This window comes from Rana temporaria, chromosome 6 (assembly GCF_905171775.1).
Source record: "Rana temporaria chromosome 6, aRanTem1.1, whole genome shotgun sequence".
In the NCBI taxonomy this organism is placed as follows: Eukaryota; Metazoa; Chordata; class Amphibia; order Anura; family Ranidae; genus Rana; species Rana temporaria.
Genome location: NC_053494.1, coordinates 171,783,109 through 171,798,631, shown reverse-complemented (window position 1 = coordinate 171,798,631; position 15,523 = coordinate 171,783,109). Strand labels below are relative to the sequence as shown.

Below are 15,523 nucleotides of genomic sequence, written 5' to 3'. Positions count from 1 at the left end.
ATGCGCGTCCACGCGCCGAACGAACTGCGCATGCGCCGGCCGCGACTGAATCCCAGTGCGCATGCTCCAAATGACGTCGGCAACTCGTCATGCTTTCGTCGTGAACGTAAATTACGTCCAGCCGTATTCGCGAACGACTTAAGCAAACAACGTAAAAATTTCAAAACTCGGCGCGGGAACGACGGCCATACTTAACATAGGATACGCCGCACATGCCCCTCATATAGCAGGGGTAACTATACGCCGGAAAAAGCTGAACACAAACGACGTAAAAAAAAAGCGCCGGGCGGTCGTTCGTTTCTGAATCGGCGTAACTCCTCATTTGCATAATCCTTGCGTAATAATATGGAAGCGCCACCTAGCGGCCGGCCTGGAATTGCAGCCTAAGATCTGACGGCGTAAGACACTTACACCTGTCGGATCTTAGGCATATCAATGCGTAATCTGATTCTATGAATCAGGCGCATAGATACGACGGCCGGACTCAGAGATACGACGGCGTATCAGGAGATACGCCGGCGTATCTCTTTTCTGAATCCGGCCCAATGTGTTGTAGAATAGCTGGGGGAATAAATTAGGCTAAACCAGGGCCAAATTCCTTCGCTTGGCTTTATCTGGTGCGAAGGTCAAAAATGCAGAGCTACATTTTTATGACACATAACATTTTTGTGTAATGTTTATAAATGTACAGCGGTCTTCCCCACCGTGACAAACCTATGCGACCTCCTGATAGAAATATACTTCTGACCCATTAGGACTCAAGATTTCATAAGTGATTAGTGGTGGAAACACTTAAGCAAAGAGGGTAATCAGCTGGAGGAGAAATATCATGCCTTGTTTTGCTTACATATTGCTAATACCTCGATGTCTACTGAGAGCTGGAAATATCATTTTAGAACTGGGCATTGAAGCAAAGTAAAGATTGAACTGTATTTATAGAAACCACACCGGTTCAGCCTGTACTGTGAAAGTGAAATGTGCAATCTGGTTATTACAGACCGTGTTTGTCATAAAAAAAATCAGCCCTGCTATAAGGCTTCATTGATTAAATACTGGCGCTGAAATGTTTGTATTATACCACGGCAGGTGAAGATGATCACATTTTGCTTTCAAACTGTACTGATAGAAAATGGATTCAAGTTTAAAGTTTTGATTAGCGTTTATAGGAGAACAGTTATCTAAGACATTGTGATAATTTAGTCCCAAACTATGGGGTTGATGTACTAAAACTGGAGAGTGCAAAATGTGATGCAGCTGTGCATGATAGCCAATCAGATTCTAACTTCAGCTTGTTTAATTCAGATTTTGATTAAAAAAAAAACTGGAATCTGATTGGCTTCTATAGAACACATACTGGACTGATATTCATTTTGTTTTATGTGCACCGCAAGTAAGTTTGGGTTTATTTGAGTGACTTAAAGGAGAGTTCCAGGCGTTTTTAATGTTTATTAAAAGTCAGCAGCTACAAAAAGTGTAGCAGCTGGCTTTTAATAAACATGCACTCACCTGCTCCACGATCCAGTGACGCGCTGGCCGGAGCTCCGCTTCTCTCCCCCCCCTCTCCGGCCGGCGTCCTCATTACTAGTGCGGGCACCCGGCCATGACAGCTTCCGGCTTCACGGCACTCACTGCGCATGCGCGAGCGGCGCTGTGCACTGTGATTGGTCAGGTGATCGCCTGGGACCTGTTACGTGTCTCAGGCGATCGCCAACAGGGAGGGGCCGCCAAAAGGCAATATGACATATCGCTTAGCGGTCCCTGGGCGGAAGGAGGAAGTGGGACAGGATGTCCCACTCCTCCTGAAGCCCCCACTCCCCCCCCCAAAAAAAATTACATGCCAAGTGTGGCATGTAAGAGGGCAAGGAGTGGATTAAGTGGAAGTTCACACAGGAGCGGTGCGGGAAACCGCATGGGATTCGGACAGGAATCGCACCGCATTCCCGTTCAAATTAAATGCGATTCTTGGCAGTGTGATTTAAGCCAATGTATGGGCTCAAATCACACCGCAAAGGTATCGGTGCTCCCTTTCAACAAAGACTTGGCTAAAATTTATATTCAGCAATGCTCATGTTCCTGATGATTTCAGCACTGGTTTAGTTTAGTTAGCATGAGATTGAGCGTGTTTACCAGTTCCTTAGCGAGAAATTTGTATTTCATGGCGAGATAAAGGGTGTCTTTTGGGGAAAGGGTACAACCCGGAGACCACCCGTGATTTTTCTAGATTAAAAAGAAATAAAATATATAAATGTGTAATTCATTTCTTATACATGTATCTACCCAAGGAGATTGTTATAAAACATTATTATTGTATTATTGTTCCTTTATTTATGAGATATGTTCTTGATGTTACGACCAGTTATTGCCTTTTATGACTCCTATGTAATTATGCCCTATTCCCTTTTGTTTTTGATACTTTGATACACGGAAAAATACATATATTTTTTATATAAACAACTTGTTACTTGTTTTGTACAACACCTTGCTGCTAAAAAACATAAGGGATCTTTTAAGAAACATTTCCTAATTGTTTTTAATATGTACAACTGAGCTGTACTTATTATATAGTATGTGTGTGTGTGTATATATACAGTACAGACCAAAAGTTTGGACACACCTTCTCATTCAAAGAGTTTTCTTTATTTTCATGACTATGAAAATTGTAGATTCACACTGAAGGCATCAAAACTATGAATTAACACATGTGGAATTATACATAACAAAAAAGTGTGAAACAACTGAAAATATATTTCATATTCTAGGTTCTTCAAAGTAGCCACCTTTTGCAGCAGACACATCTCTAGAACTGGTAAGAGGAGACTGTGTGAATCAGGCCTTCATGGTAGAATATCTGCTAAAGAAAGGCAACAAGCAGAAGAGACTTGTTTGGGCTAAAGAACACAAGGAATGGACATTAGACCAGTGGAAATCTGTGCTTTGGTCTGATGAGTCCAAACTTGAGATCTTTGGTTCCAACCCCCGTGTCATTGTGCGACGCAGAAAAGGTGAACGGATGGACTCTACATGCCTGGTTCCCACCGTGAAGCATGGAGGAGGAGGTGTGATGGTGTGGGGGTGCTTTGCTGGTGACACTGTTGGGGATTTATTCAAAATTGAAGGCATACTGAACCAGCATGGCTACCACAGCATCTTGCAGCGGGATGCTATTCTATCCGGTTTGCTTTTAGTTGGACCATCATTTATTTTTCAACAGGACAATGACCCCAAACACACCTCCAGGCTGTGTAAGGGCTATTTGACCAAGAAGGAGAATGATGGGGTGCTGCACCAGGTGACTACCTCTTGAGTGTGCCAATCAGTAATCAAAGCAAAATGTGGCTACTTTGAAGAACCTAGAATATGAAATATATTTTCAGTTGTTTCACACTTTTTTGTTATGTATAATTCCACATGTGTTAATTCATAGTTTTGATGCCTTCAGTGTGAATCTACAATTTTCATAGTCATGAAAATAAAGAAAACTCTTTAAATGAGAAGGTGTGTCCAAACTTTTGGTCTGTACTGTATATGTATGTATGTATATATATTACTGTATTTTGTATGTATTTGTTCTCCTGATTGGTATAGAACACATATAGAATTTTTCCTTTTACACTTTATCTTGTATTATCTAGGTGTTAATGCTCACCTTGCAAAACGATCCCCCAACTTTAGAAACTGGAGTAGAAGATAAAGAAATGACAAGAAGATACGGGAAATCCTTTAGGAAGCTTATTTCATTGTGTCTCCAGAAAGACCCATCAAAGAGGTAAGTGGCTGATTTCTATCCCAGAGATCTAATGAATTCCCAGCATTCTCTGCCAGACTAGTGGCAAGAGTAGTGATACCGAGTTGGACACACCGACATTTGGTCTTTCCAGCACATAGCAAATTAAATTGTATTATTAGGAGGATCTATGATTAAAGCCCAACTCCAGAAAAACATGTAGTAAATCATACACCGGCTATGCAGGACTACCTCCTGCAAGCCAGATCCACTGGATTTCTAGGTGACAGTGACAGTGAAGGACTCAGGTCACACCACTCCCATTCAGTGGCGGTTCGTCCATAGAGGGCGCTGGAGCGCCGCCCCCTCTGGCTCTCACCGCCACTGAGTGTAATAACATAGATTCATGCATTGCACAAATCTATGTTATTATCGCCGCTGCCGCTGTTCTATTCAGATGGTCGGCGCTCATGTCCGGCCATCTGAATAACGGCAGCTGGTTGGCTGTATGGAAGTGCCTATCAGAGCCAACAGCTCTGATAGGCTTTTTCCGAGTACAGCCCTTGGGTCCCGGAAGCTTATACAAGGAACGCAGTAGGGATGCGCTCCTTGTATAAGACTGGCCTATTCTGGCTACTGGTAACCTGATTGGCTGAGACGCCTGTCAGTCTTTGAGGGCGGTAGAAGACATCGAGGGACGTGGATGACTGACTCCAGTAAAGGTAAGTGCCGGGCGGGGGGGGGGGGAGGGGTACTTTACAGGGCACAGCGGCAACATCAATGGGCACAGTGGGGACAATAGGCACAGTGGGGACAATGGGCACATCGGTGACAATTAAAGGGCACAGCGGTGACAATAAAAGGGCACAGTGGTGACAATTAAAGGGCACAGGGGTGACAATTGAACACAGTGGCTGTGTTTGATGGCATGGCACAGTGGCTGCGTTTGATGGCATGGCACAGTGGTAACAATTGATGACACAGTGGCTGCGTTTGATGGCATTGCACAGTGGTGACAATTAATGGCACAGTGGCTGCGTTTGATGGCATGGCACAGTGGTGACAATTGATGGCACAGTGGCTGCATTTGATGGGCACAGTGAGGCTGCAATTTTTTTTTTTCGTTTGCGCCCCCCCCCCCAAATATTTTGAGCACCAGCCGCCACTGCTCCCATTCCTTATTTTGTGTCTATTGACAAAAAGCCTTGTGTCCAATCACAGCATCCAGAGATTCAGTGGAACTGGCTTGTAGCAAGTCTTTACTACTATACAGTAGCACCGCACACACAACATACCTATTATAACCCCTGGGCATTAATGGTGTTGTAAAGGTTCATTTTTTATTTTCTAAATAGGTTCCTTTTAGTAAGTGCATTGTTGGTTCACTTACCTTTTCCTGCGATTTCCCTTCTAAATTTTATTTTTTTATTTTTCTGAATTTTTCAATTCCTGTTCCTCCTCAGTAAGCTGTTCTGGCTGACTAACCCCCAGCCAGAACGGCTCGGATGATGGGGGCAAGCTTACTGAGGAGAAACAGGAAGTGAGAAATTCAGACAAAGAAAAAAAAACATTTAGAAGGGAAATCCAAAGATAGGGTAAATAAACCAACAATGCACTAAACCTTTACAACCGTTTTAACTCTTATTGGAAGCTGCTCATAGCTGGCAATTGTTTTTCTCCCCCTCTCTTTTTATTGCCATGAACCAAATTATTATAACAAAAAAGTCCTTTCAGACCTGTTTGAGTATGAATAGTCACATTTCTTAGGCTCATTAGATTACCTAGACAACTGCAGCTGTGCTGAGGATTGTGAAAGTCCAAACAATTTCTTATCGATGTTATTTTGTAAAATTTTATTTTTAGGATTGGTTAAAACCTTTTTTTATTTATCTTTTAACAGGCCAACAGCAGCTGAACTTCTGAAATGTAAATTCTTCCAAAAAGCTAAGGTAAGGTTCTCTTGTATTGCCCTCTGTCACTTACTGCACAATTGTTATGCCTGGTTCCCACTGGTGCGGCTTTGAAAAGCTGCAGATCAGTGCGACTTGCACCTCAGATTTCATTGCGACTTTGTTTAACAGAAGTCTATGCAAGTCTCGATGAAATCAGCAAAAAAAGTAGATAAATAATTTCAGAACTTTTTCCACTTTTTAATGTGACCTAAAACCCTGAACAACAAACTGAAATCTTTTAGGGCCGGGGGGGGAGTAAAAATAAACTAAAATAATGTGGTTGCATAAGTGTACACACCCTCTTATAACTGGGGATTAAAGGGTCACTAAAGGAATTTTTTTTTTTTAGCTAAATAGCTTCCTTTACCTTACTGCAGTACTGGTTTCATGTCCTCATTGTTTGTTTTTGCTTTGAAGTAGCTGTAATTCTGCTGTGATCTCCACACTTCCTGCTTGTCCGTTTCCTTTCAACCATCATACTGGGAGCTTTCTCACGGTGGTCTAAGCTGTCATTACTGTGTGTCTAAAACTTCCCAGAACCAATCAGATTCATTTTAAAAACAAAACACTGCCCTGGATTGGTTTGTTTTTGTTCTGTGAGTCTTCCCGACTCACCTCTCACCCGGAACTTCATGTATGTACCTGTAAAGCCGAAAGTGAAACTAGAGGCACATTATATGATAGATTAAATTCAATTTTTAATCATTTTTAAAAGGAATCAGTTAACTTTTATGTCTCTATACCCAATAAACAGTCATTTCAGCAAAAAAAATGTTTTCCTTTAGTGACCCTTTAAGCATTTACATTCAAACTCATGTTAAATAGGAGTCAGTACACACCTGCCATCATTTAAAGTGCCTCTGATCAACTCCAAATAAAGTTGAGCTGTTCTAGTAGGTCTTTCCTGACATTTTCCTGGCATCCTACAGCAAAAGCCATGGTCCGCAGAGAGCTTCCAAAGCAGCATCAGAGTGATCTCATTATTAAAAGGTATCAGTCAGGAGAAGGCTACAAAAGAACTTCCAAGGCATTAGATCCACCATGGAACGCAGTGAAGACAGTCATTATCAAGTGGAGAAAATATGTCACAACAGTGACATTACCAAGAACTGGACGTCCCTCCAAAATTCGTATCAAATTTGGACTCAGGTAGAATGAAAGGAGCCTAAGTGTGTAGGATCCAAGTGCTCTGCTGACTACTGTGGTTCCTTTGCCAGCCTCCCTACTTCACTACTGTGTAACACAGGAAATTGGTGGGAAAAATACAGTGGCCGATGAGGGACCTTGGGGTTAAATTACTAAAAATGGAGAGTGAAAAATCTGGCTCTGCATAGAAACCAATCAGCTTCCAGGTTTTATTGACAAAGCTTAAAGGGGTTGTAAAGGTAAAAAAAAAAATCCCTAAATAGCTTCCTTTACCTTAGTGCAGTCCTCCTTCACTTACCTCATCCTTCGATTTTGCTTTTAAATGTCCTTATTTCTTCTGAGAAATCCTCAATTCCTGTTCTTCTGTCTGTAACTCCACACAGTAATGCAACGCTTTCTCCCTGGTGTGGAGAAAGCCTCTTGAGGGGGGAGGGGGCGAGCAGGCAAGTCAGGACACTCTCTGCTTTTCAGATAGAGAAAGGAGCTGTGTGTAAAGCCTCGTACACACGGCCGAGGAACTCGACGTGCCAAACACATCGAGTTCCTCGGCCAGTTCAGCCCTGAAGCCGCCGAGGAGCTCGGCGGGGCGAGAGCTCCCATAGAACAACGAGGAAATAGAGAACATGTTCTCTATTTCCTCGTCGAGCTCCTCGTCAGCTTCCTCGGCTGAAAGTGTACACACGACCAGTTTCCTCGGCAGAATTCAGCCAGAAACTCGGTCGGAAGCTGAATTCTGCCGAGGAAACTGGTCGTGTGTACGGGGCCTTAGTGGGCATCCTGACACTCCTGCTCACCCTCTACCCCATCAGGAGGCTTTCTCCACACCAGGAAGAAAGCCTCGCATTACGGTGTGTAGTTACAGACAGAAGAACAGGAAGTGAGGATTTCTCAGAAGAAATAAGGACATTTACAAGCAAAATGGAAGGATGAGGTAAGTGAAGGAGAACTGCACTAAGGTAAAGGAAGCTATTTAGGGAAATTTCTTTTTAACTTTACAACCCCTTTAATTGAACAAGCTAAGGTTTAAAAGCTGATTGGCTACCATGCACAGCTAAACCAGAGTTTTCACTCTGCAGTTTTAGTAAATCAACCCCATTGTATCTGACACGTCTAAAGCACACACGATCAGGTTTCCATCGGACAAATCCGTGAATTTTTGTGCGAAGGGCATTGGCCGTGAACTTGTTCTGCATACAGACAGCAGAACTTTTTCAGCCAACATTCTTGAAACTACATGGCTTTTCTGCTCTTTAGCGCCACCATTTGGGCAACTTCTGCTAATGTTGTCTTATGGTTAGCATTAGTTCGGAGCATGCATGTTTGTACTTTGGATTTTAGTCAGACGGATTTGTGTACACACGATTGGATAATCCGACGGAACACATTTGTTGTCAGACGGTCGGATCATCCAACAAAACACGTCCATCGGACAATTGTTGTCGGATTATCCGATTGTGTGTACGGGCTTTTAGGCTGGGTTCACACTGATACGACACGACAGTCATACAACTTTCATCCTACTTTGCTCTGCGACATCACCTAGGTCCTACATTGGTCCTACATCCATCTGACTTGAATGAACAGGATACTACTTTGATCCAGATTTGTGATAGTCTGACTTGTTCTTTGACCAATCAAAACAATCCCAGTTTGAGATAATCCCGGCTATACCGCAGGGATTGCCGCGGGAATCAGCCGCTAGCGGTGCTAGCGGTGCGGTAGCGACCGATAAAGGGTTAATACCGCCCGCAATGCGCCTCTATAGAGGCGCATTGCGGGCGGTATTGCCGCGGTTTCCCATTGTTTTCAATGGGAAGGAGCGGTGAAGGAGCAGTATACATGCCGCTCCTCTCACCGCTCCAAAGATGCTGCTGCCCTCGGGCTTTCACATTGAGTCTGCAGTGAAGGAGCTTTTCAGGCGGGATAGCAGCGCTATTTTTAGCGCTGTACCGCCTGAAAAACTCCTCAATGTGAAAGGGGCCTTAATCCGCCCCAAAGTAGTAAAATAACAATGCTTGTTGTTGAAGCTGGGCTGTAAGTGTTTTTGTTGGTGTATTGAATAAATGCTCATGCTTTTTCATGAGTGCTGTGTGATTTCTGCATGTAGATGTCAGGCTTAAGCACAGCGGTTGGGGAATGGTTCTTGCTGGATGGGGTGTACTGTAGGTCAGTCCTGGAAAGGTTGAGTGTGCATTGATCAGATATTAAGCTCTACCATAAAGGCCCCCTACAGTTTTGCTTGTAGTCTTTTTTAATTGCAAAAATGTCTGGTTGTTAATATATATAAACTTGACTTCTTTTTCTTCTTTATTCACTTAACAGAATAGGGAATATCTAATAGAAAGACTCCTTACCAGAACACCAACAATTTCTCAGAGAGGGAAGAAGGTAAGGTACTGCATCCTATGAAGGTTTGGTCTTGTGCTCCACAATTCTACTGCACTGTGCATGTCAACGTTTAACAAGTTGTCCTTTATAGCATACATATATATGCAAATTCAGAGGGTTCTGAAGGGCACCTGTCTTCAGGGAAAAAACAAACAAACCAACACATAAAATTTGGTTTCAGACAGATCTAAATTTGGCCAGTTCAGAGGGGGTCGGGCACATTTCTATCTGTGTGCAGCTGTCCCTGTTTGACAGAATTTGAGTGTTTAGCCTCGTACACACGATCGGACTTCCATCTGACAAATCTGTGGAATTTTGTCTGAAGGGCGTTGGCCCTGAACTTGTTCTGCATACAGACAGCATAACTTTTTCAGCCAACATACACGAAACAATGTAGTTTTTTAGCTCTTTAATACCACACTTTGGGCAACTTCTGCTAATGTTGTCTTATGGTTAGCATTGGTTCGGAGCATGCGTGTTTGTACTTTGGATTTTATTCCAAAGGACTTGTGTACACACGATCGGATAATCCGTCAAGACACATTTGTTGTCGGACAGTTTTAAAGCATGTTATAAAACATTTGTTGTCGTAAAATCCAACAACAATTGTCCGATGGAGCGTACAAACGGTCGGATTTTCTGACAAAACCCTCCCATCACACATTTGTTGTTGGAAAATCTGGGCGTGTGTACGGGCCTTTAGATCGACTTGTGTCGAATGGACACGCTGAAAAAACGTTGTCCGCTGGCTGAAAGAAAAACAAACCATCTATGGGCAGCTTTAGTCTGAAGAGATTCAAATTTGCAAAATAAAATGATCTAGCGTTCTGTCTTAGGCCCCATACACACGAGAGGATTTATGCGCAGATACGGTCCAGCGGACCGTATCCGCGGATAAATCCTCTCGAGGATTTCAGAAGATTTCTATGCGATGGCGTGTACACACCATCGCATTGAAATCCGCGCTGAAATCCTCTGGCGATGACGTGTCGCGCCGTCGCCGCTATTATGACGCGGCGACGGGCGCGACGCTGTCATATAAGGAATTCCACGCATGCGTCAAATCATTACGACGCGTGCGGGGAATCCCTTTGGACGGATGGATCCGGTGAGTCTGTACAGACCAGCGGATCCATCCGTTGGAATGGATTCCAGCAGATGGATTTGTTGTGCATGTCAGCAAATATCCGATCTGCTGGAAATCCATCCCAGGGGAGATTTCTCCGCGGAAACAGATCCGCTGGCGTGTACACACCATAGGATCTATCCGCAGAAACCCATTTGCTGGGATTTATCTGCGGATGGATTCTATCGTGTGTATGGGGCCTTATACTTATACAGAAAATATTTTTTGGGGGGTAATTTACGTCAGAAGGGCCGGACTTACAGTGTTGTATGCTGTGTGGTCTATACCAGCGTTTGGTGATTCTGTGCACACAAAGTTCAGTCACTTCTTATCCGGAAATTGATGTTATGTCATCCTTGGATCAATGTAGTTGATGGAAAAAATGTTATGTTACTTGAAAACCTTGGAATTAGTGGGGATTGTTGGCTAAGTGGCGCCAAGCTGTGCATTAGAAGTTTCCTGTCCAAAAGTAAAATTCCAGATTTACTATCTTCTCTAAGGCCTCGTACACACGACCGAGGAACTCGTCGGAAACAACACATCGTTTTCCTCGACGAGTTCCTTGTTAGGCTTGTCGAGAAACTCGACAAGCTTTCTTTGCGTACACACTGTCAAGACCAAATCTCGTTGTTCTCAAAAGCGGTCACGTACAACACATACGACGGCAGGGGAAGTTTAATTCCACTGGCACAACCCTTGGGGCTGCTTTTACTAATCTCATGTTACTGCGTGTTAAGTAAAAGTTTGGAAAGAGATGATTTGCACTTTTCAGTCTGTTACAGCGTCACATGTGTCTTATCTCCATTAGGAACGCTACTTTTACCGAAGGTGCGCTCCCGTCTCATACTTTATTCTGAGCATGCGCGGGTTTCTTAGCATAAACACAAATGTGTTTCTCGTCGAAAACCAGCCCGACGAGGAAATTGAGACTCCCGTCGAGGAAAAAGAGAACTTCTTCTCTTTTTTCGTCTTCAAGTTCCTCGAAAGTTTTCTCGATTAAAAGCATACACAAGACCGTTTTCCTCGGCAAAAAAGCTCTGCCACCAAGTTTCTTGATGGATTCTGTCGAGGAAAACGGTCGTGTGTACGAGGCCTTAAAGTAGCCTTGAAAGAATTGCATCCACAATCAGCAGATCGATCCTGTATACTGTAAGTTTTGTAAGCTGTCTGCCCAAAATTTTTTTTTTGCGAAAATTGCAAAGGGGGTGCCCCAGGGGATTTTGTGGGCAAAGGATAGTCGCCAGAAAAGGAGGTAAGAAACGTAAAAAAATATACAAAATGTATTAAATACGAAACAGTAGTAAGGCAGTAGTTAATTGCACTAGATAGTTACATAACGGCTTAATGCCAAAACACACAGTTGATCTCACAGTTGGAGGTCAGGTGGAGTTCTTGTGCATAGAAGTCCTGACATGTTTCGGAAAACAGTTATAGGTAATGATTTCCTTTTTCTGGGGCTGATCAAAGATAAGCTGATTTTTTGTAATGTGGGCTATCTTTAACATAAATGCAGTGAAATGCACATCAGAATTCACATAAAGAACGGCCTACAATCTCCATAGTGCTCCATCGCAGTAGTGAGATGCTCTGGGTATTGGCTGGGGGACTGAGTAGGTGTTCCCAAAGCACCAATGATACACAGTTGCTGATGCAATTTTTAATTGAATGGTGAGACGTGAGTGAAACGTACAACATCCCTGCTGGCATGGAGGCACTGCAGCCCACGAGTATCGACCACAAAAAGGAAGACGATTTATCAAAAGCTGTTGAATATGATTGTCTCAGGTTTGGACTCCCATACCGTCCTGGCTGTGCAAGTTTTTTTCTGGAGTACCACTTCAGGAGAGGCAATGACTTTTGGTTGTGACTGTGTTAGGCCCCTTTCAGACTGAGGCAGGAGCTGCGGTGGCGGTATAACGCCGCTAAAAATAGTGGCGCTATACTGCCGGGATTGCCGCGGGAATTAGCCGCTAGCGGTGCGGTATTAACCCCCGCTAGCGGCCGATAAAGGGTTAATACCGCCCGCAATGCGTCTCTATAGAGGCGCATTGCGGGCGGTGTTGCCGCGGTTTCCCATTGTTTTCAATGGGAAGGAGCGGTGAAGGAGCGGTATATATGCCGCTCCTCTCACCGCTCCAAAGATGCTGCTGACAGGAGATTTTTTTTATCTCCCACCAGCGCATCGCCTCAGTGTGAAAGCCCTCTGGCTTTCACATAGAGTCTGCAGTAAAGGAGTTTTTCAGGCGGGATAGCAGCGCTATTTTTAGCGCTGTACCGCCTGAAAAACTCCTCAATGTGAAAGGGGCCTTAATGCCTTACTTTCTTAAAAAAAAAACAAAAAACGATCCTTGCTGGCCCCATATGCCTAGCGTTTATTATGGATCACGGCTTCCACTGAACTGTGTCCCCCCCCCTCCCTTACTTTAGAATAAAGAGTGACCCATTTGCACTAAACCCAGACAGATGAGATTTCAGAAATGCCCTGGCAGGCTGTTGAGGATACACGGATATTGTACTCTGCTTAATATCCATTTCTGTTTTGCTCTAGAAAAAAACAGAACCAGTTTCCAATCTGCTGTATGTGATGTAGGTTAATGCTTTCCATTGCCCAGAGCCATGTGTCTCCCTTCAAAACTCATTATCATCATTGTCACCACATTTCTGCGTCTGAGTGCCATCCAATATGTAAATTACTTTGTGCCCAGAAGAATCAGAGCACCTTTCTCAGACAATGGTGCTGATTGTGTCATTTGTTCTTTTCGAATGCCGAATGTTTTTGCCGGGCTTTTTATGTTAAAATGCTTGCGTTATTAAATCCCTTGAAAGATCAAGCCAGGGTTCACTTCAGATTTACTTTTCTGTACTCACTTTCTTAGGTTCATTAGTCATTTCTAAATGCAAAAAACTTTAATGAAAATGTGGTCTTGTCTTTATAGAAAATTAGATATTTGACGACGACGCTCCAGCTAAAATGGAAATTAAACCTTGAGATGCATACAGGGATTCTAGAACCAGAGATGCTTGCATTTACACTTATGCACCCTTTGAGCGCCCTAAACCGGGGTGCTGTCAGGCCCGGATTTACTCCCTTTGCCGCCCCAAGGCCGGGTCCTTCAATGCCACCCCCCCATCATCACATGGGGAGGGGGGCAATGCGAGGGGGGTGAACGATTTTTCACAGACAATGACTGGTGTTAGTGCTTCAATCATTCCGGCACCATGATTGTTATGGTGTCAGGATAATTGAAATGCATTATTTCTATCATTACATTGTAATATAAAATGGAAATAGCTCAACTCACCATAAAGCAGAATGAGTGGGAGCCCTGAGCGTGTCACTTGCCACTGTCGCTTGTCACCAGATGGGAATTTCACTTGCCACACTGCCTGCCACCAGATGGGGATGTCACTTGCCACGCTGCTTGCCACCAGATAGGGATGTCACTTGCCACGCTGCCTGCCACCAGATGGGAAGGTCACTTGCCACGCTGCCTGCCACCAGATGGGAATGTCACTTGCCACGCTGCCTGCCACCAGATGGGGATGTCACTTGCCACACTGCCTGCCACCAGATAGGGATGTCACTTGCCACGCTGCCTGCCACCAGATGGGAATGTCACTTGCCACACTGCCTGCCACCAGATGGGGATGTCACTTGCCACACTGCCTGCTAGCAGAATGGGGATTGCCACAGTTACCTGGCTGCCACCCAAAAAGTACCAGTTTGTCACTAATTTTATGTAAAATCAAGCCCGCTGTCAGCCTCTCCTCTCCCGCGCGAGGAAACTAGCTGCAGGTGAATCGTAAAACAGAGGCACATGAGATGAGAGTGAGGGCGGGCGGTGAGAGATGACGTCATTCTCTCTCTTCTGTGTCGCGCAGCCTGTAAGTAAGGGCGGAAGTTGTAACAGCAGTGAGGGCAATGAGAGAATCTCTCTCCGCCGCACGGCCCGCACCGCTGAAAAATTACTTGTCTCATCCGCCGCGCGGCGCCGCCCCTGCACACAGTGCTGCCCTGAAGCCTGGCCTTGTTGGCCTTGTGGGAAATTCGGCGCTGGGTGCTGTACAATATAAATCTCATTCCGCTGCTGTGGTTAAGCTCTGTCCTTTTGCCTCCCTCTCCAAGCTATTGGCTGTGAGGGAGCCCATCTTGGTTATGGGCCAGTAGTGAGGCACAAGAGGGCTATGATGAGTCAAAGCTTAACCACAAAAGATTTGCATAATGGAGCACCCTAGGTTGTAGGATATAATCCATGCAAGTGACCTAAACCCTGCTTTCCATTACTGCTGCTTATAAAAGCCCAATTGTAGTATCACATCTTTCTATTCCTTTATAGTTCTGTACTCCTGAAGAGGGTAGGTGTTAGTAATCAGATCTCTGTAACAGAACTGAGTGCATTGAGTCTTAACCACTTCAGCCCCGGAAGAATTTAGCCCCTTCCTGGCCAGAGCACTTTTTTTTTAGATTCGGCACTGCGTCGCTTTAACTGACAATTGTGCGGTCGTGCGACGTGGTACCCAAATAAAATTGACGTCCTTTTTTTCCCCCCACAAATAGAGCTTTCTTTAAGTGGTAATTGATTACCTCTGCATTTTTTATTTTTTGCGCTATAAACAAAAAAAGAGTGACAATTTAAAAAAATATATATATTTCTTTACGTTTTGCTATAATAAATATCCCCCAAAAATATCGAAAAAAATTTTTTTCCTCAGTTTTGGCCGATATGTATTCTTCTACGTATTTTTGCTAAAAAATTAGCAATAAGCGTATATTGATTGGTTTACGCAAAAGTTATAGCGTCTACAAAATAGGGGATAGATTTATGTCTTTTTTTTTTATTATTATTTTTTATTAGTAATGGCGGCGATCTGCGATTTTTATCGTGACTGTGACATTATAGCGAACACTTTTGATGCTATTTTGGGACCATTGTCATTTATACAGCGATCAGTGCTTTAAAAATGCACTGATTACTGTGTTAACAACACTGGCAGGGAAGGGGTTAACCACTAGGGAGGGAGGAAGGGGTTAAAGGGGTTGTAAAGGTTGTAAAGGTAAAAACACATTTCCTAAATAGCTTCCTTTACCTTAGTGCAGTCCTCCTTCACTTACCTCATCCTTCCATTTTGCTTTTAAATGTCCTTATTTCTTCTGAGAAATCCTCACTTCCTGTTCTTCTGTCTGTA

General features: G+C 43.8%; 1 protein-coding gene across 1 annotated transcript in view; it reads left to right on the top strand.

Moving 5' to 3' along the window:
* Positions 1 to 15,523, top strand: part of STK39 (serine/threonine kinase 39) — a 446,908-nt gene that overhangs the window by 111,831 nt on the left and 319,554 nt on the right. The window contains exons 8-10 of the mRNA XM_040357812.1: positions 3,633 to 3,766; positions 5,625 to 5,673; positions 9,145 to 9,210. Of these exons, the coding sequence (XP_040213746.1) occupies positions 3,633 to 3,766; positions 5,625 to 5,673; positions 9,145 to 9,210 (249 nt within the window). The remainder of the gene's footprint in view (positions 1 to 3,632; positions 3,767 to 5,624; positions 5,674 to 9,144; positions 9,211 to 15,523) is intronic.